At 45.1% G+C, this 21,877-nt stretch overlaps 1 protein-coding gene across 3 annotated transcripts in view; it reads left to right on the forward strand.

The window, feature by feature from the left end:
• The window catches only part of PLCB1 (phospholipase C beta 1), a 317,819-nt gene that overhangs the window by 65,107 nt on the left and 230,835 nt on the right, over nt 1-21,877 (forward strand). For all 3 annotated transcript variants that reach the window (XM_038131492.1, XM_038131493.1, XM_038131494.1), the window contains exon 3: nt 18,350-18,418. In XM_038131492.1, the coding sequence (XP_037987420.1) occupies nt 18,350-18,418 (69 nt within the window). The remainder of the gene's footprint in view (nt 1-18,349; nt 18,419-21,877) is intronic.

Consider the following 21,877-nt stretch of genomic DNA (forward strand, 5'->3'; position numbering starts at 1 on the left):
AATGCCTCATTTGTGTCCTGTCCGTGTGCTGGTCAGTCAGAGCTGTGCTTCGCTCACCTTGTTGTGCAGCCTTGACACTCGGATAAAGCCCAGGCACTTCTTTATGGCCAGAGCGGCCTGCTGAGCCTGGAATCGCAGTGAGTTTGGGACTGCACGAGGAAGGAGATGGCATTTGCAGGAAGGGTCGTTGGTGAAATCCTGCCTTGCACAGATGACTCCAGCCCAGGCTCCACGCAGCTGGAATTGCTGGCAGAGAACTTCCCTGTGATGGATGGACTGGTGAGGGCTGCCAGCAAATTTGTGTGGCTGCTGCAGCTATGCCTCCACCTGCACCGGGATGGCCAAGCTTCCAGTCCTGTGAAATGTGGGAATTAAGCACAACCTTCCCTCAAACCCTGCAGGCAGCAGCTGGATCCACCAGCCAGGGCTGTGTGGGGACAGAGGACGTGAGGGAGCAGGAATAGCTCAGGGAAGGAGAGTTCCCATGCTAGCAAGTCAGGCTGATGCCACGGGCAGCACTGGGAAGTTTTTCTTCTGGCTATCCCTTTGTGTTGGCAAGGTGGCTTTTACGAGAGGTCACTTTTGTAAATGCACTAAAACCTTGGAACAGACAAATGGTGGGTTGGCAGGGGTAGGAGATGGTGAGCCTGAGGAGGGGATGCCAAGACAGAGGAGTCTTTGGAGGAATAAGAGGAAAGGATAGAGGAGAGAAAATCAAATATGAGCAGCTCTGCCAGTGGCAGTATGGGCAGCATCTCAGGGAGGCTGTTAGTCAGGGGGCAGAGCTGGCAGGGCTACTGGAGCTGGATAAGGAATTTAGTCTTTTTGACCCTTAGCATTTTCTCACTACTCAGCCCTTCTGCAACAAGCCTAGAAATGTTTTACTGTTTCTTGGTGTCGTCTTTTTTTTTTTCTTAAACAAGTACTTCTTATCTGCAAACAGCAAAGTTTAAATGAAAGGAAATTATGGGATCTGTTGGCTCAGCATGCCAAGTAGAGCCTGCTCAGATGCTTGTCATCCCGAACTGTGTGAAATTTGAATTTCTCCTATTGGAGTGGGACTGAGCTCATCAGGTTATGGTGCCTGTGGAGGCAGGGCAGGGGCTGGTGGGTGCTCTCAGCCGAGCTCGAAGCAGAGTTGGCAGCCTGTGGGTGTGCAGCCGCTCCTTTCCCAGCCTGGAGTAGGTGTCTTGCAGCCTGGTTTAGCGGGAGCATCAGCCTGCTTCTGCCACGGCTGCAGGAGCTGCTCAGACGTGGCACTGGGGAGACACGTGTGAGCAGAGGAGCAGAACAATTCCTTCCATCACTTGTTCGCCTGAGGAGAAGCAGAAGTGGCACAGGGCTTGTTGAGGGAGCACTGCACAAGTCCATTCTTGTCCTTGCTGAGATACGGTTTTGTGTTCCCATTTTCCTTCCTTGAATCCCTTCATGAAGAGTGCACGAGACACTGACCTCTGCTGCCTCTTGATTCTGGTCAGGTTATTTGTACTGGTGTGTCAGTCTGCACCATTTTTGCTCAAGGATTGCAAGTCAGGTATTGGGCAATGCCTGATCCCTCATCTTCCACAGGGATGTGCAAAGAAAAGTGTTGAGAGGGTTTAGGAGTTATCTTTTGCTTTCTGTTAGAGTTGCGCTTCAGAACCGAATGTGTGCTGTTGTTTTACTGTATTTAGCACAAAGCCAAATTATATAGCTGAAGCTTTTTTTGGCCTGCCATTGTTCATTTAGGCTAATTTGGCTGGCTTAGAAAGATGTTGAAGTGCAGCTTTGCCAAAGCTCCCCTGTCCTCCAAGAGTCCTAACAGGGGAGGCAACTCAGACAAGCCGATGGCTCAGGGGAATCCTCCATTAGCTAATCCTCCATTAGCACTGCGAGTGCTTATCCCAGTTATTCCTGGGGGAGTGGAGCAACTCCCACACTCCGTGCATTTGCAAATTCCAGCCTGCAGCTTCCTCCCATCACTCACTAGAAGATGCTCACATAAAAGAGCCTGAAAGCAAGGGAGGGGCGTCAAGATGTGGTTACTTGCAAAGAGCCCTGAAAGCAAGTACAGACAGTGTATTTTATGGCATTACTTGATATTGACATTCCTGTGGCTCCCTCTGCCTCTCCCTTCTGCCTTTCCATAGAAAATATCTTGGCTGTCCCAGGAGCAGAAGAGAGAAGCTTGGATGTAGCTGGATACTAAACTGCTACCTGCCTGATCTGCCTTCAGCTATTCAAAGGGCAAGTTCAGGACCTCTGGCCATCAGATGATTTTGTCACATGCCAAATTTATTCAGTTTACTGTAAGTTTATCACCCTCTTGAAATATCACATCAAAAATTTGTCAGCTGAAAGAAACTCCACATTCTGCTCAGCTGAACTGACTCAAGCCGAGTTTAACTTTTGAACTGTAACTTCTGTGGGCAGCAGGTCTGTGCTTACACCAGGTCCTGTCCCCCTGCCCTGTCACCCTGGTGTGGAGCGTGGGGTTTTTGTTTCAAGCATGGGTCTAGAGGACTTGCAGGTACATTGTGGGTTTTAGCCCTAAGCAGGATCTGTGCTGTGGGGTGGTACAAGTGGGATTTTGCAGTGCAGGTCCGGGCAGCTGCTGCTCACCACAGATCAGGAGAACCAAGGGTGTTGAATTACTGAAGGCAACATGAACAAAGAGGGGTTTTAGTAGAGGTTTTTTTAGTGCTAGCTTACCATGTACTTTCTGTTTATAGAGAGATGCATTGCAGAGTGCTGTTAGGAATGTAATTTCATACTGGTATTATTTTCCTCCTGTATCTTCCATCTGCATCACTTACTAAATGCATTTTGAATAATTACATGGCAAAGTCCTATCTGGACTTGACAATTAGGCAGAGATACTCCAGCGGAAACACACACACAAAAGCGTAATTGTAAATAATGGATATTGACTGGATCTGCCAAAAGTTGCAATAAAAAAGCCTTGCCTTAGGTCAATTGTTCCTGGCATATGGATGGAAAAAGGAATCCAGCAGTGTGTGTTATAACATGAGCTGCTGTACATCAGCATTTGCCAGCCAGCCTTTTTTCTCTCCTTGTTTTTTGACTTCTTATGGAGTTCATATCTATCACAAAGATAAATAACAAGCTTTTGAAAACATTCAGCACTTCTGTACTGCCTGCTTGTATTGGTTTTTTCTTTTGTTTTGTTTTTTTTTCTCTTAACAACAAAGAGTGAGGTAATAGAGACAGCCATGTTGATGCTTGCTGGTTATCCTTTTCCTGCAAATCAGAGCTTTGTTGTGGCTGTTGTTGATCAGGACTTGTGCGTCACCCAGAAGGTCACACCTGAATAGGAAGGAGCCCTCCACCATGGATCTGTGGAGTTCTTCAGGCCAGGGACACTTTCTCGTTCTCATCCGTAACTCTGGGTGGTCCCACAGTCAGTCCCTTTCCATGACAGCTGCATCCCAAACACCCAACTGCTCTCAGCAGCTCGCTATTACACCGTGGGGGCTGTATTACACCGTGGGATCAGAAACTTCCTGCTGAGGAGCTGTCCTGTAATGTCAGCTGGGAGTTGGCCTTCAGCTTCTGCTCAGACTCTTGACGTAGCCCAAGGAGAGCAAAACTCGGAGGAGTCTTGCTGGCCGTGCAGCCTGGGCTGTGGATTAAGGCTATCATGAGCTACAGGAGGCTTTGCAATTGTTTATGCCAACCCTTGGAGAATAAGTGTGAAATTAGGATCGTGGTCTGATTTATATATATCATTTCCGTGATGCGCTCCTGTGATGCTGCAGAGCCAATTACAGATAACTATAAATATGCCATTGGGAGGCTTTGAAACATTCATTTTAGTGCTTTTGAGGAAGCCAGTGCTAAGTTTAATAGACTGTGGTGAATTATTGACTGAAACAATTATAACCATGGACCAGAGTATGGTATTGACATTAGAGATTGTACGGCCATCTTTAGGAGTCATTACAGGATTTAATTCGGGGCATGCTGAACTTTGAGATTTACACTGCCTGGGATATTGACTCCATAATGTGACAGACATATGTTAACCTGCACGCATAGCAGACCGCTGTTAACAAGTCTAACATCAATGCCATAGAGACTGACATAATAAATTCCAATCAGATCTTTTCCCCCCCATCTCTTCATGCTGAGGGAGCTGCACGTGCAGATGTACGAAGGTCTGTGGTGAGTGGCAGTTACTGCCATAGAAATAGATCCATTTTCCTATCAGGTATCAGAAGTTTTGGTTTTGTTTTTTTCTCTTAAAATAACCTAAAGCATTCTGGAAACTAATTTTGGGATTGAAAGAGAAGAGAAAAAGGGACTTGCTCCATGCACATCTAAAGAGAGAAGTGATGATTCTGCACAGGGCTCGTTTTATTGCCAAGTGGGGGTTGGTTCCTGGACTTGTAAAGCAGCAAAAAGCACGGGATGTGTTTCATTCCCTGTCCTCTGAAGCTCTCCAAAGGCTTGTGGCACTGCAGGGAGCCCCCCGGCAGGAGTGACCCAGGGAGCCAAGCTCAGGCACTCGGCGTGTGCAGCCAGCAGCATTCACGCTTCCCTTACCCCCACAGCGGGGTTTGTTCGGGACAGCTCGGGAGCAATCCCTGCCCCCGGTCCTGAAGGGAAAGCTGCAGCAGCTGCCAGAGGCACATACCCGCTGAGACAGCCCTGAGCAGCCTCTGTATTCCAGGGAAACTTCAGGAGGGTTATGCAGCCAAAGCAAATGTTAATTCTCTGCCTATTTCCACAGTTTACTTTATAAATCCATTTTGGAAATGATGTTTCCCGTTTCTTCCTAGTGTCTGGTGTTTAGTTTGCCTTGGATTCTGATGGAGCATGAAATCCCTTCAGAAACCAAATCAGTCAGACAGTAGTGGACACTGAGATCTATTCCCTGCATTGGTGATGTTTCCTTGGGATTTATTGCTGGGGACAAGACAATGTGCAGATTGCTGTCCCTGTGTACCAAGTGCAGAAGAAACAAATGTCTCCAATATTTCTGAAGGGAACAGAGTCAATATGCCCAACCTGCTTCTTTAATTATGAATTTTGGAGGGGGAGAGACCTTGTGCCATCAATGGAATAGTAATAGTATGTTATTTAGGCTTCTGCCTGATAATGGACCATTCAGACTCTTCTGAGAACCAGAGGTGAGCAATTATTTATGAGATGATCAAATGTGGATTCTATATCCGGGGCAATAAAAGTCCAGATCGGTTGATTTATTTGGTGGAGGTTGGATGTGCTGCTCAAATATTGATAGGATCTTCCTGAAGCACAAATGAGTCTGTTAACTCGTAACAAAAGTTACACAAAATAGTGGAAGAAGTATTAAAATGCCATTCCTACGGGTGCTTTCCCAATGCCTGAGTGATCTGTGTTCCTCCTTCAGGGCTGCAGTGACAGGGACATGCAGGGTCGTGGCTGCTGAGCTCTCCCATCTTGGGCACGTACTTGTCGAGGAAATTAATCTGGTGTTTAATCTGGTTTGAGACTGTATCTTAATTTGTTTTGCCGCTGCAATAATTGGCCGAGGTTTGTTTATCCATAAGGGTAATTTCAAGTTTAATATAAAACTCCATCTCCTTCATCTTTTTAATTGGTCACGTTATTCTGTTCTCTTTTAATTGAAGTGGTAAACAATCCTTTTGAAAGGCTGAGGCGACTGAGGGAGACTTAGCCTCTACCAGCCTAAATAAAAACTTATCTTAAAGAACAGATACACACTGTTAGTGTTTAAGAGACTTTCTGTACAGAAAATGGTAAATTCAGATCTGGACTGTCAGTAAAGCCAGATTTTCAGAGAAATTAAAGGTGTTTCTGCAATTTTTTTTCTGAGAGGAAAATTGTATTTGCTGTGGGAAGGGAAGTGAGAATGCCATTACACTGTCATATACCCACATTCCCAAAACTGTTGATACACAGATTAGTGTTTTGAATCAGGTTTGGAAGATCCTAAAAAAGAAATCTAAAACATTGCATCATGTGTCTGAGGAGGGATTTTATTTGTTTCAAAAGAGGCAAGTTTTGTAACAGGAATATATGTAAAGGCGTGGGGGAAAGAGTGGCACAAGTCCCCGTGTTTATTTGCTTGTTTTTGAGAGAACTGCAGTTTCTGCCAGTGTTGTGTTTGCCCATTATTAAGTGGAACACGTTCATTGTGGTCACTCCTGACCCTTCAGTGAGATGTTTTGTGGATTGTCGTATATAACGCCCTGCAAAAAATAGGGGAAGGTGATGAACTGTGAGTTTGCTTATCCTGGGGAAGGATAATGAGAATCTGAGAGTCTGCTTTAACTGGAGAAAGTGTTTTATATTGTGTACACAGACCAGGAGATACGTGCCTAAAAACAAGTGTCCCTCTGCGCATCCCAAACTATGTTTAATCCTGTAATTCTCATACAGGACCTTGGACTCACAAACAGTAGGAAAAAATCACCAAGTAGAACCCTAAATATCATAATTGTCACTACAAGGCTGCAGGGGCTGACCACAAAACACACAGACACGACCTTGTAGCAAGTTCCTGTTTATCTGCTCTCCCCCACCACGTGTCTTTTACAGGGCTGAGCTGTCACCCAGGTTCTAATTGTGAGTGCCTCGTGTCATCACCCCTCCTGTCCTGACTTAGGGCCAGCCCAGCTGCGTGGTGTGGGAGGGGTTTGTGAGGGTGACAAGCTGCAGTTAAATTCTTATCAGTAAAATCCTGATCTAACGTGTCCAAGGACTAAAATCAGTTGGTGATGCCACTGACCCCAGCCTCTGCCCCTGCACTGTTCTCCTTGCTCTCCCAAACAGGTTTGTTGTCTCATTGTTGCTTTTCAAACCATCACTTTCATGAGAGGGGGAAAAAAAAAGAAAAAAAAGTTGTTTTTCTAATTTTCCTCTGTTTACTTCCCATTACTCGAATAGTCTCTTTGAAGATGTTGGCAAAAATAGCTGTTTCTCAATCTACGTAATTACAGAAAAATCATTCCTTTTCTAAGCATGTGAGTCTTTTTTTCCCCAACGATCCTGCTTTTTACTCAGCAATAGCACTTTCTGGTATTGTTCTGGATGCAGCCCAGCCTGCTTTGAAGGATGTGCTAAATCATACCCTCGATTCCTAATGATAATTTCATTACACGTGAAATTTTATTTAGGAAGAAACAAGACACTTGTTAAGACATTACTTAAGCTGTAAGCTTAACCACTTAGAAATTGTGAAATGCTAGATTAAACACTTAATTTCCCTTATGCATTTTGAGAATAACAGCATGCATATGTATTCTGGGTTTTTAAGTTCCTTGTGTGTGAAAGGAGATGTTTCAGTAGCTTGTCCAGACTTGGCTGTATTTTCACAGATGTTGTAGTCACAGCCTTACTGGCTGTTGAAATCCAAAGGTATTTTTCCAAGCAGGAAGGCGTGAGATCTTCCCACATGCAAGAGGTCGCTGGTATTTCAGAGCATGCATGAAACACTTCCCAAAGCATTCATCTGTTTCACTGGGATGTGCCTTATTTCAGAAATTGCAGCTTCGTTTGAGGAAATTGCTGAAATCACCTTGGCTGCTACATTAAGAATAATAACAACCCCCCCAGCCCAGGCAGTCATCCAGCAGGATTATTTCATGCTGAGTGGTTCAAGTCTGGGAAAGAAATGCAGAGCTGACATGCAGGTCGTGTCAGGGAGGGCGTTGGGAAAGCGAGACCATTTTTCTGGCAATGTGAGATACAAATGGATTCAAATTCAGTGTGTTTGGATGTTAAATGCCCTTCAGGCTTGCAGGTTGGTTGTGCCATTGAAAATGCCCTTGAGGTGTTTAAAAATTGTGATTCATAGAGGCTTGGGGGACCTGCAAAGTATTTGGGTCCTCTCCTTCTTTTGCATTTCCCTGCCAGGACTGAGTCCTTCAACACTTTCTTCAAGTTGTGTTGCAGTCACCTTCAAGAACATGAACTTCCTTTTGCAAAGTCAAGGAGTCTTGGTGTGCTGCTGCTGGGGGAAAGGTACTTGGAATAATTATGCTCCAGAGAACAGAACTGAGAACGTTTCTGGGGGGAAAACAGCAACTGCAGTCAAACGAGCTGCTAAATAAAGAAACGTCATTAGACAGCAGGGCTAACCTTGGGTTTGCTGCCTTGCTTTTAGTTCCACATAGTAGGAGAAAATATAAACAGGAAAGAGCCAAAGAGTGCCCTGATAGGAGAGGAAAACATCTTCTTGTGTCCTCTTGTATCTGTGCTGCCAACAAGACACAGTTAGCAAAAAATCCCTGTCTTGTAACAGCCCCAAAGTGCTGGATTCAGGCAAGGAATGGAATGCAAAGCTGGGACTGTGCCGAGTGTAGTGCAACTACTGGCACACTTCAGGTGTAGGCTGGAGTGAGTCCCTGGTAAGAAAAGTGTGGTTTTCAGTTTGATGGAGGGTAAGAAGAGCTAATCATCCATCTTTACAGGTTTTTTGCTGAATTACAACTCGGTTCTGCTCTGTGTACGTGCCTTTGATGCTCAGAGCAGCTGGCTCCTGCTGGAGGGGAGAGAGTAGCTGGTAATTGAGCCTCGAGTGTGGTGTAGGGCAAAATATTTTGGGAAACGTGGCTTGGCAAGAATTCAAGGTCTTCCAACAAGTTGCCATTGACTTCATCTCGGTTGTGTTTGCAGAATGACCCGTATTTCCTCATTCAGTGTCAATTCCAATTCCAGGCACAGCTGCCAAGACAAAAAGTATCTGAGGCATGCGCATGCAAATACTTCAATAAAAATAATTCCCCAGCTCTCGCTAGAGATTTATAAAATAATGGTGAAGAATATTATGCATTCAGATTAATAGCAGATGAATGTAAATTAAATCTGTAGAGATTCACCCACTGATTCTGGTCTGGGGATTCTCTTTTATTTTTTTCTTTTTTGCTTTGATTTTTAAGATGCACTTATCCATAAACCCTGAGAGCATGCAAAAATAATAATGATTACAGCTTGTAAAGAATAAATTAGCAAGAAATTCTTACTCCCCTCTAATTAATTCCCTAATAAACACCGAACAAGTGACTGTTTTAAACTCACTTATATTTACAAGGTAAGCAGCAAATGGAGGTAATAAGGGAAATTAAAGTGCGGCAGCTGCAGGTGAAGTGAAAAGGGGCTGTGGGAGGATGGAGTGAGAGTTTGTGCCTCAGCACAGGGAGAAGAACATGGAAAATTGCTGCCCAGCTCCTGCACTAGGGATTGTGCATTTAGAAGAAGCAAAACAGGATTCCCCTCAGAACAAAGCAGTGCTTCCTTAGGGAGCTGTTGTGCCCTCACCACCTGCAGGTTTTTCACCTCTGGTGTGCGTGGAGCCCTTCAGCTGATGCTGTTTGTGTGCTTCATCCTCCCTGAAAGCAGCAAACAGTCGGGAATCTGGCAGGAAAAAGCTTTTCCCTCTGCACGTGCAGCTTCTGCTGCTTTTTCTGAGGTTCATCTAAGGAGCCTGGAGTAGAAATCTCCTCTGAAATTGCTGGAGTTACAGCACTTGCCAGATAGGTCACTTACAAATTAGCATTTAATGAGTCTCTCTCTGAACTATCCAGTGGTAACTTTGTAGATAAAGCTGCCTGGTGGTTGGAGTGGTGAGAATACAAAGATTTAGCAGTAAATAAATACAATTCCTTTAGGTTCCTACTGTAGAAAAACATTTTCTGTGCTCTGTGTTTATGGATGTTGTGTAGTGCGTGTATTAGTGTTCAGAAACACATCTCAAACCCCTTTTAAAAAGTGATTTTTGCTTTCAAATTCTGAAGAAAAATAGTCCTAATTTTGCCCACAGTTATTAGAAACTATATAACTCGGTTCTTATTTCTTTCTAGATTGAAGAGCTCCTCTTCCTCTCGGCTGATTATGTAATGCATGCATTTATAGACAATAATCATCCCCCTCTTAGCTGTTTGGTGGAAGCCAAGCATTCCGAGTCTCTTCTAACAAGAGCCTCCACTGGGTTCTGTGATCACTTCTGGAACCTTCTCTGTAGCTCCTTCGGGTTAAATTCGCCTCAGAGTAGTGGTGACCAGAGTTTGGGATGATGACTTGCCAGTTCCATTCAGGCAGAGAAGATGTTCAAAGCTTCCTGTGTGAAGAAAAAAGAAAAATTAGAAGTTTAGGTATGACCTGGCCAGCAAGCTCATGCTGTCTCTTATTTTCTTGTTGTTTTACCTTCATGTGGTTAATACTCCTTTCACCTCCTCCAAAGCTTTGCCTGTCAGACTGACGTGCATGCAGCTGCTGGGGTTATTTCTCGTCCCCTTCCCAAAATGTAGATGCTTTAGGTTGTTCCCAGTCTCCAGGCTTTGCAGGTTTTCAGCTGCTGTTGTTAGTGCTCAAGCAGCATGCTATAGCTGGAGTCTCCCGTTGGAGCTGTGCCTGGACTCTGGGTTTTCCAGTTCAGTAACACGTGCCAGGGCTGCAGCCCGAGGAGCTGGCAGGGATGAACGTTCTGCTGCCATGCAGTTTCCTTCATTCTCTTTATCCATGCATGGAAGGGGCAGCCTGTAAGTAGGGCATGGATTGCTGTGTTTGTGCCTTAACATTAAAACTCCCTGTGTTGCGTGGGGAGCAGGGCAACTCCAAGGTCCTCATCTCCCCTCTGTGTTACATTCACATCTGGAAAAAGCCTTGATTGTTTCAGTACAGACAAGTATTAAACACAGCTCTGTGCTGTTGACATGAATGTGCAGTCTCCAAACCCAACTAGTCAGAAGGAGAACAACTCCAGAGCAGTGCAGTTCTGCCAAAAACACCCTCACCTGCTGAAGCAGCCTCTGACATCCAACAGCCAGAGCCATTAATCTGTTGATACCTGTTTAGATGCCTCCAACTTATGCTGCATGGATTAAGAAAGGGCTTTTCTAAAGTTCAAAAGCTTTGACTCTCATTCAGTCTTAGGAAAACCTTTTGCTGATGGACAGATTTTCCCAAGGAGGGGCTGCACTGTAGGTGTGGTTGAGCAAGAGTTGTGCAGGGGTTTTCCATGTGGGATGAAAGTCTCTGCTCCTGCTGTTCACTGTTTGGGGCACTCTGTTGAAAATAATACATTTTACTTGCTTCAAAGGGAAAAACATAATCTCTGTGTAGGCTGTGATCCCCTGTCAGTGGGAAATAATGGCATGAGAACATCACCCCCAAAATATGGTAGATCTCTTCTTGGGCAGGCATTTAATCATTGTAATCATACATGTTTGAGTTGTGATTTGAAAGGAAAAGTTTCTTTATAGCAATATTGCTTTTTTGGTTTTTTAATATACTGCTTAAACTTCAACTCACTGTACTCTTCCTTGTGACTCTAAAGTTGCCAGGTTATTCTCAATTCTGTGAATAAAAATCAGTCAAGTACCATTATGAGGGCTGCCTACAAGGTGCTTTTGTACTTCCTTCTGGAGCAGGTCCTCCCCCAGCTCTTTTCATTTTTGGATATGGCTGCACTTCATGAACTCTCCTGTTGCTCCTGTTCTTCCCTGCCTGTGTGAGTGGGACGGGCAGCGGTGCGGGAGCAATTTTAGCAGATCCAAACCAATTCCAAGCAGGTACATTCAAGGTGTTCCTGTCCGTACAATGCCCGCTGCATGCTGCAACAAACCCAAGTTGTTTGGATGAGAAACTTCTGGGTTTGAGTGTTCTTGTGGTGGAGCCTTTCCTGGAAAGGGAGAGCACTGGCACAGGGAGATGCCATGTTCATGAAGGATGTGGGATTAGGATGGGGGTACTTGCGCAGCTTTGCCATTGCTTTCCTCTGCCCTGCTGGGGGATCGCTTCACACTCCCATTGCTCCTTTCATTCACTGATTGTCCTGTGTGTTTAGGCTGTAAGATTAAGGACTGTGGCTTGGTTTTTTGGGCTATGCACTGACACTGACTGAAGGGGCAGTGTTTTTATATGCCGAGCTGAGCTTAAACCCTGTCAGCACTGGTGGCTTTGGACTGAACCGCAGCGTCAGGTGGCTGAGCCTGATGAATGGCTGAAGTCTTCCCTGGTATGGCAGTTTCCTCTTTTTCCAGTGCACTGCTTCTAACACCTGGGATGGTGGCTGATGAGAGCACGCTGAGTCTTCCCTGTGTCCTTTGCCTGTTTGTGATGGTCAGTTTGCCATAATAAAGGCAAACTGATAAGGCAGTTAAAAGGGATAAAGGCAGGCAGCAAATCTTTACTGTGTTCTCCTGCTTCCTGTTTCTTTGCACCAGGATTTGTGTCGTTAAATCTGTGTGCCTGTTTCTAGAGTGCTCAGCCCCAGCGTCCGTAAATCCAAGTAAATGAAATTTTCCTTTGATGAAGCAGCAAAGAACTCTATGCATAGCTGCAGAAGAATTGTTTCACTTTCATTATTAAAAGGGCACTTAGCATGAAAATTCTCTCTCATTTTTGTCCTAATAGCTCAGTATTTTATGCTTTATGTAAACTGCAGATCATTTTCCCTGTACTAGAAAATATTGCTGTTCTTACAACTCCAGGGATACATTGAGAGACTCTTGTGTTATTAAGATAGCCAAAACTTTTCAGTCTGGGGCTTTTTTTTCCAGAGGAATGCTTCCTGAGGGGCCTTGCAGGAGGGATGGCATGCTACTCTGCTTGGAGGTTCTTCCTGAAGTGCCAGGAAACCTTTCAAGATGTTTAGAGCTCATTCCCAGAGCGGTTGAGTCAAATAATAAATGCTGGTTCTTGCCTTGCTGAGGCCTCCAAGTCTTTTGGAATTAAGAACTGGTGACCACCCAGTAAAGATTAGCACAAGTTCAAGTTTACAGATAATACATTTTGGGTAGTAAGAAACCATTCTGTTCTCCTTCTGTTCAAGTGATTTTTGGAAAAATTTCCATTCTCTGTGATACCAAGCCCCGTGGTTCTGCCATTATTCAGAAAGGCTAGTCCAGACCTAGGGAGCATGTGGTCCAAGCAGGGTCTAAACCCATCCCCTCTTGTTTTCCAAGCTGCTGTTCCGTGTAAGAGAGCGCATCTCTGTCCTTTCTCCCAATTCTGTCACTCCCTGCCTCGGGGGATGTCCCTTGTCACCCTCAGGGGATGTCCCCCACCACCGCAGGTAACAGAGCAAATGGCAGCAGTGCCTCCCCAGCTCCACAGGGAGCTGCTGACGGCAGACAGTCCCCTCTTCTGGACCCTCCTGTCTGGGGCTTTGGAAATTGCCTGCAGTGGGAGGTGAACACTCGTGCTCAGAACGGGCGTGACATGGATGAGGCTGCGGGGATTTTCTGCCAGTGCTCGTTGGCCAGAAAGGAAGAGCCTGAAAAGAAGTGATTCTGAGTGATGGAGTGGAGGCAGCAGTGTTTGCTGTGTTTCCCCTCGTGAACAGCTGTGCCTCTCACCCAAATTTTCATTTCATGTGCCAGGGTGGTGGATTTGTTTTGGGCTTTGGATTTTGTAATAGATGTTTAGAACGCAGAGAGTTCAGAAGGCACTTTAACCAAGTTAAAATTTTGGGTGTTCAGTTGATCCTTGAGATGTCAGTGGCTACTCTGGGAGTAAGAGCCCTTGCTCCATCGTTTGAGTGCCTTGCTGCTGCTTTTCCATCACCTGCAAGGAGCTAGGAGGAGGTCTGGTTGCTTTGGGCAGGTTGGCAAGTTTAGCATTAATAACATAATTTTAAATTCTTTTCTTTGAGAAGAGTGTGTGGGAAGGTAACAAAGTAACTGGGCTTGTGAAGGCCAACTGTGCAGCAGGAGCCCTTGGTGTTGTTGAGGAGAGCTCTCCTGTTGCTGGGAGGTGTACGTGCTGCTCTGCTGCTGCCTTATTGACACAGCCCATCATTTTGATGCCCGATAATTGAATTGTGTGCTGCCAGGAGGAAGCATGGAGGCAGCTTCTTCAGGGACTGTGTCTCTCTGGTGGGATGCGGCTTACGAATTAAATGATGGCATTTTTGGGGCAGCACAGCACTAGCTTAGCACAGCTCCAATTACAGTCATTGACAACCTTGCTGTTCCTACTTGTAGCTGTCGGTGCAGGTTTCTGTTAAATCAGTCTCACCAGTCCTCCACGGTTTTCCTTTGGGATGAGGAGACAAATTGCTGTGTTTCATTCAATTTATTCTCATTGATAAGAAGGAAAAATAGCTATGTTGTGAGCAGGGGAATGATACGTGACATCCCCTAGCTCTGCAAGCACCCTTTTGGAACTGGCACTAGGTGTTCAGTCCCACTGTGGAGAAATTCATCCTGGAGTTAATCCGAGTGTGGCTGATGGATCACAGTCCAAATCCCTGAAACTTGAGCGAGCTGTATTCCATAAGTGTCTGTACATGGATCAACTTCCCTACCTATTTACCCAAGGTAGTTCTTTAGCACAGCTTGTACTTTCTTTGTAACTTGTGAATTCTTCACACAGGGGTGCTTAGACACTGCAGTGGGCTGCCCAGGGCACGGTGGAGTCACCATCCCTGCGGGTGCTTAGGGAAAGCCTGGACAGAGCCCTTGGTGCCCTGGTGGTGTTTGGTCAAAGGCTGCACTTGGTGATCTCAGAGGTCTTCTCCAACCTAAATGATTCTTTGATCTCCTCATCAGATTGAAATTCTCCTCATCAGATTCAAGTATTGTTCTTAATGTTTTCTTTCTGATGTGTTGTTAGGACTGTAGTCATGTGGTTTTATTTAAAATGACATTTAAAAATGCTGAATAAAAATAAGAGTAGCACAGAATTGCATATGTTTTTTCTTCCAGAGATACTCAGTGCTTTTGTGTTCAGAGAATGATAAAACAGAGACTGTCAATATTAAAGCACTATTTCATTTTGATTAGCTATTCCCAATAGAAAGTGCTGTTTGACTCTCTGTTTGAAGTTTGTTTCAGCAAATTGGCTTTGCCCCTTTGAAAACTTTGACCAGATGTTGCCATCCAGTAGCAATAAATGGTGCTTGTTTAGAAAACCAGCTTCGCTTTCCAAAGTTTATTGTGCTAGCAGTGATGAAGCAAACTTTGAAGGCAGTCTTGTGTCTTCTAGTAGACTGGTAATAGTCAGAAGAATTAGATAAGCTTTTGGGCACACAATTTCTTCTTCAGAGTTGAAACTGTGAAGCCACAGGTTTTCCAGCTCAGTGGAAAATGAGCTTACAGAGTTCAATTGGTTAGACCTTCTCCCTAAGTGGCACTGGCTGAGAGCTGTGCCATAGTCTGGGAGAAATCATCCAGCCAGAAGGGACATGGAAACAGAGGCTGAACAGTTGAGGTCAGAGCCATGTGCCACTCCTGAGCCACAGTGAGTGCTTGCAGAGGAGTGGAATTATTTTTGTTCGGGATGTCTAGAAAGCAGTTGGCTCTCTGGGCTAACCCGTGCAGCTGTTGCAATGCACACCTGCTCCTGCTGGGTCTCCGACACAGTTCTGGGAGGTTCTGTAGCTGATCCTGCTCTCGCCCTGCCCTGCTGCTGCTGCTGGCTCTCCAGGAGAGCTCTCCAGTGGTATCCAGGAGAATTCCTGCTTTGTAGCTGGGGTTATGTCACAAGCACGTTCCCAAGGCGCCGTGACTCAGTCGGCATCATTTTGGGCAGTTTAAAATAGAAGTGAGCCAGATCCTCAGCTGGTATAAATTGCTGTTATTGTATTAAATTCAGATGGGCCTAATTACAAGCGCTCAAGCAGACACTGAGGGTTGCACAATCCATTGCTTTTGTGAGCGTGTGCTCACCCATAAAAGTGAGATTGCACAATGCAGCCCTCTGAATGCTCCTCTGTCTCGGCTGCTAATTGGAAACAAACATGGTAGGATTAGTAACTGCTCCAGGTTTTTTATATTATCAACGATTGGAGGGGTCTACCACTTGCATTAAGAGATGTTACTCTATTGCAGGATTTAATCCCAGCGGCAGTGACTGCAGGTCTCTAAACAGGGAAAAGTTGGACTTGCAGAGGATTTGCATTTTTCTCTCCCCCCCAGGTGCTGTGGCTTCCCTGCCCCCTACAACACAGAGTGCATTTTCCAAGCCTGGCGGGAGGAAGTCATTAACAAAACTCCTGTTTATTTAGGTGGAGGAGGGCTTGGGCTGATTTGCTGCACAGGAAATGGGGCATTTCTTTGGCCACTGTTCAAGTGTATTTTCCTTTTACAAAAATCCCCCCTGCGTTTTGCAATAGGGAAATAGGAAATTGTATTTCCTCTGACTTGCAAGGAAGCTGATCTCTGCCCTCTTAATTAGTAGCTTAAAAGATGAAAGCAAGTGCCTGGGGTGAGGGAATTCCAGGAGGGTTCTTTGAACCAAAGTACTAAGAAATGGCCCATTATGAATTTTGATTTATCCAAGCCCCACTGAATGCTGCCTGCAGAGGCACTTCCATGGCTGCAGGTCCTGCTCTCATCTATTTAGATTAAACGATGTTGTCAGATAGGGCTAGAAAGGATTCTGGGGATAGGATTACAAGCCCTGTGTTCTCTGCCAGAGAGGTAACAGGGCAGGAAGGCCATGAGGTGCATGTTCAGGGATCAGCCTTTCCCACAGCCCTGGCAGCTGGGCTGAGCCAAGTAGCCCCACAAAATCCACTTTTCCCTTACTCTTACACTGCCCTTGTCAGTTCTTGGATCCTCAGGCGGTCACATTTTCTGTTCATGGCTTGGTGGCATGCAAGCAGCTTGAAAGCAGTGGTCAAAACTCCAAACCAGCCCTATGCCTGCTCATCCTCCTCCATCTGGGATGCTGCAGACCTGGGCAGGGTTGTTCAGGTCCTTGGGAGTGCTGGTCATTGCCTTTTCCCTTTTTTCGTGTCTGTTTTTAATGCGTGCTATTCCACTTAAAAGAGTCTTTTTGTGTTTGTGTTATGGGAGGTCTAGTTGCACTTTTGTAAGTGACTAAATTACTGTTAGTTGTTCTTCTCTTTTTTAAAAACCAAAATACCAGACAAATCAAAAAAAGGCGTTTGAAATTCGCACTGTGTGGCTCAGCATCTCTGTGATCTGTAAGATCCATTTTTCTTCAGCATATTTAACTTCCCTCATGTGTTTGCTGGTAAAGCCTTTAATTTTTGTGCTCCTTAGTCCTTTCAGCTGGGGAAATCTGATTTTTATGATCTGCACGTGTCTGGAGCTTCTGTGGAACATTTCACCATGGGCTCGAGACCGCTATGGTGTGTGGATATTATTTAGTGTTGTAGATAGAACTCCCGTTTCCCACCCGAGGTCTTGCTCCAACTGTGATACACTCATATGCAGCTCTGCCATATTCCAGTTTTCATTCCTGCCAGGATCTTAATGGCCTTGTGGATTAACTCAAAGTTATAAGGACTCAAAGCCCTCCAGTGCACTTAATTGTGAATTGTTTTTATTTAAAGTTTCACCTGCACTGTCAGAAGAGTGCTTGTGTCCATATGCTCTGAATACTGGTGGAGTCTGGGTTATTTCCACCTTTTATCTCCCTGCATCTTTCTATTCTCTGCAAGTTTTGATACTCTTGTCCTCTTTCAGGCACGTGAGAGCAAAAAATAACTATCTCAAACGTGCAAGTTTCCTCTAAACAGGCTCCATGAAGAGGGGGTAAAAGTGTTCATGGAGCTCAGGAAGTGCTAGAACAGAAGAGAATTGGGATTGCTAGGAGGGACAGAGGGAAATAACATCTCCATCAATTTTTAATTTTTTTTTCTTTTCTCCTTGGAATTGAAAAGCAAAGGAGCAGTGGCTTTGTCCAGCACAAAGATTTCAGTTCCCTGCACAGCGTTGCAGTTACTGCTCTGGGAGGCTGAAATGCTTGGAAGTGGTGTGGCTCTCCCTGCAGCGTGGTCACACTCCTGCTGGAGTATTTCAGATTGCTGCTGGCAGCTGGGAATCACGCTGCTCCAGCATCCATCCTCCTTCCTAATGCTCAAAGCAGGGAAAGGGGATTCCTCATGTTACTTGTGTGTAGGGGAGGGCAAGAATTTGCCCGGCAGAAGCTGTCATGATGTGCCAGCTTTGTTGTATAACCCATAACTCAAGAGTGGCACACAAGCTACGAAATGCCCGTCAAAAAGTGCGTGTTATCATTGCAGATAAAACACTTCTTGGAGTTTATGAGTACTTCTCAAAGTGTTCTGGCAATAATAAAGCAGGTTTTCTATTGTAGAGGCAGGGTTTTCTGTTTGTGACACTGCCTTTTGTCACACTGTGACAAGCATCAAAATGCTAAAATTGTATTAAAGTGATGAAACCAAAGGCACAGCAGCTGCTGTTTAGCAATGCAGGAAATCAGCTTGACTCTTATGGCTGCTATAAAATCTGTATATCCTAGCAGAGCTGCACAGTGTTGCTGTTGGAATTGCCTGGGTGCACCTGAGCTCTCCTAGAAGCTGATCTCCATTTGGACCAACAGATGTGGGAAGTGGGACACTGATAACACAACAAGGCTTCTTCAATAATGGAATAATTACTTGTGTTGCAATTTTTCCTTCTAGGAGACTGAGCTGCTGGATATCAGCCTTGTCAAAGATGCCAGGTGTGGAAAACATGCCAGAGCTCCCAAGGTAGGAATTCTTGCTGTGTGCTTTCCTGTTACATTGATGACCTGGATAAAAACAACGGGAATGATATGCCAGGAATTGAAAAGAAGAAAAAGCGTTCTCGCAGCTAAAGAGAAGTGATTTGCGTTTTCTTTGTTTAACACTGTTTCTGTTGACAAGCATTGGGATTGTTGAGCTTTGTCTTTGGATTCTGTGTGTAAAATCCATCTGGAGGCTCTGCTGGAATCACAGGAGCAAAAATCCTGGTTTGTCAAGGTACACTTACACAAGTTCTTGGCTTCCCTGGTGGCAGGGAGCTGATACTTGTTTGAGTCCATGTTGCATTTTGTGCTGGTGATTCTCCTCTTTCAGTGCCTCCTGAGGCCAAGAAGGAGGATTTGGGTTTTCTTTAAAAACTGCTATCAGAGAGGTCAGGATATTGGCTCCCTTTGGGTTTGCCCTGATGTACTGTGCACTCGTTTACAGTCTCTGCAGACAGTAGGCTGTAGATATAAGTTCTCTCTGGTGTTTTTGTTCGGGCAGACCCAGCACATGAGAGGGAAAGCCCAGTCACTGAGCCCTGGAAGCAAGAGAGTGCCTCAGGGGATCCCAGGAGTTGATAGGAAGAAAATGAAATCTCCAGGGCCTGGAAAGTTTGGCCTTGCTGCTGCTTGGCCCTGATTGAACACAGCAAAAGAATGTTTTTCCTACTCTCATCTTGGGGGAGGAATATTCCTGGGTCTGGATGAGCTCTCTTCCTTGCTGCCCTGGGCCCAGGCACAGCCCAGGGGCTGCTCAGCGCCCTGAGGGCCGTTAGGAATGGAAAAGGTTGTTTTCCCTGCCAGAAAGCAGCTGCAGTTATCTCTGAACAGACTATTCATATTTGGCTTTCAAAGCTCTCCATGTAGTGCTGGCAGCATTTTAAAGGCTGAGTTATAATTGAAATGCAACAGAAGTACTTTATGACATCCACATTAATACCAAATGAGTTCACCATGATTAATGGTTCTATGATGAATAGCAATAAAGTATTAACAATGTCTAGAACATTATTTTAAAATACTACCTGCTTTACAGAGGACATTCATGTTCTTCTAACAAAATGTTTTTAGCTAAAATTTATGCATAGCTATTGCCTTGGTGACTTTTATTTACTGGGTTACATAAAGGCTGGTTTTGTTAGAGCACGTTTCAGATCTGACAGCAGTGGCATTAAACGAAGGGTAGGAGAGAATCCCGGCTCTCGGGGCGGTGAAGTGCACCACCTGTGTGAATGAGCTTGCTGTTTGTCATCGATTTGTGTGTGGGCAGCAGCTACGCAGCACCTGGGCTGGCTGCTGATGGCACCTGGCAGATGGTGTGAGCTACAAGGCTGCTTTTGGGGCCTTTGCTGCCAGTTGTGCTCTGATCTGTGGTGGGGCTGAGCAGAGGAGCACTGCCTGCAGGCGGGCAGCGTTACAGAGCCCCACATGTGTCACTGCCACAGGGCAGCTAAAGCTCAGCTTGGGCAGCTTGCCTCCAAGACAGCTAGTAGCAGGGATTGCACTGGGGTTTCAGTAGAACTCCTGGGATTTTGGCCAGAGAGAGAGCCCTAGGAATGGAGGATGCCACCAAAGCTTTTCAGGGGCTCTTCTCCACAGCTCTGCTTCCAGGTGGGAGCACCTCCTGCTTCTGCTGTAGACCAAGAGACTGAGGTGATTTTCTCTACATCACCCCTTCTGCCCATGGTTTTGTACAATTTTTATATTAGGGGACTTCTGCCAGCTTATGCAAAATTTTTACTCTCTTTTCAGAATTCTAAGAGTAGATTTCACTCATGGGTTGTCATTACAAACTTAATGGGAATCTTTAAACTTCATTTGTTCTATTTCTGATCTACTGCTACTTTTTGATAGAAACAAGTGTCCTTTTAAGCCTTGACTTCCCCATTAAATAAAAAAGAGTAATTCCTTTTTATTTTATAGTAAGCTAAGTTTCAGTGTCATTAGCTTCACCCACAGTAAGCTGCCAGAATGTGTGAGGTGTGCTGCCACTCAAGGCCACCAGCGAGAAATGATTTTACAGGGCTGAAGGCAGTCCTGGTTTCCAAAACTCAGTCTGTTCTCGTGCTGCATTCAGTGCACTGCCATGAGTATTCTTCATTTCTGAAAAAGGACTGAGAAGCTTAAAGGGTTTCACTGTTTCTCCTTTTTTGGTTGTTACTCAGTTTTCATAGTATTTTTCCCTGAGTCCAGTGCCGTATGTTTTGTGGTTGTTCTTGCATGGTTGTTGCATCTTCCTGGGTTTTTTTATCCAGCTGGTCTGGTTGCTTTCTCCATTCCCTCAACGTTTAGCCTCAAAGGTTCCCTTGAAGGCACAGAAGTGCAGCTCTCACCCTGCAGTCCTCACATGGATGTAGCACAAGCAGTGAGCTGAGAACACGTTTTTGGGTGCTGCAGTGAATGTGTGGCTGCCCCTGAGCTGTGCTGTTCAACGAGGGCAGGAACTGGGGTTTCTGATGATGCAGAAGGGAGTTCTAGTGGGTACCAAGGCACTCGATGCTCAGGAGGTTAAAAGCAGTGCACTGAAATGGACTGAGATCCTGAGGAGCTCCAGCGTCGCTTTCTTTTTGCACATTGTCAGCGACGGCTCCTTCTGTCTTCAGCTGCTATTTTCAGCAATGGTAACACAGCTTTCCATCTCAATGCAATATACATGCCAAGGATGGTTCCTTGGTGGAAAGGCAAAATCTCAGGCAGCACAGAGCACTGCAGCAGAGGTCTGCATGAGGAGAAAATTAAAGTCATGCTCTGATGGGAACAAGAAAAGACACATTAATTGTGTATGTTAGGAAGGAGTGCCTCCATTCAAAGTAAAATGACATTTATGAAGAAGTGAGGGAATTATAAAATGATTATCAGGACTTGGCTTTTTAAAGTTTGTATTAGAATCAGGTAGGAAAGGGGGCAGGAGGAATTTTGGGAGCGGGAGAAAATGATTAGTTGTGATGAAGCAATGTTTTATTTCCCTTTATCCACACATTTCCTGGTAATACTCTCTCAGGCTTGGGTTTGATGTGCAATCTGAGGCATCTTTTCCCTTGTAAAGTTCAGTGACGAGGTCTGCAAAATCAAGTAACACAAAATGTGCTTTTCTACTAGGAGGCATAGGAATAGCTTTGAATATTCACACGCCTTCTGGAAAGCATGGGGGTGCCTCTCCAAAGAGTGTCCGTGCCCTTTAAAGGGAGCTGCACTGAAAATGCCAGGCACCAGTAAATACTGAGAAAGGAATGGTCAGGTGCTGAAAATTTGGCAGCTGCAAACATGCTCACAGGACTGGGGAAGTCACACTTTTTGCCATCTTGTATTTACTTTAGCCAATAACAGTTTCTATGGAAACTGAAATCTTAAGCAACTATATGTGTTTTCTCTAGCAAGAAGAAATATCAGGATTAGTTGACAGGGAGAAGGAAATAACTCCATGGTAAATGCTCATATTGAA

Source organism: Motacilla alba, chromosome 3, assembly GCF_015832195.1.
Source record: "Motacilla alba alba isolate MOTALB_02 chromosome 3, Motacilla_alba_V1.0_pri, whole genome shotgun sequence".
In the NCBI taxonomy this organism is placed as follows: domain Eukaryota; kingdom Metazoa; phylum Chordata; class Aves; order Passeriformes; family Motacillidae; genus Motacilla; species Motacilla alba.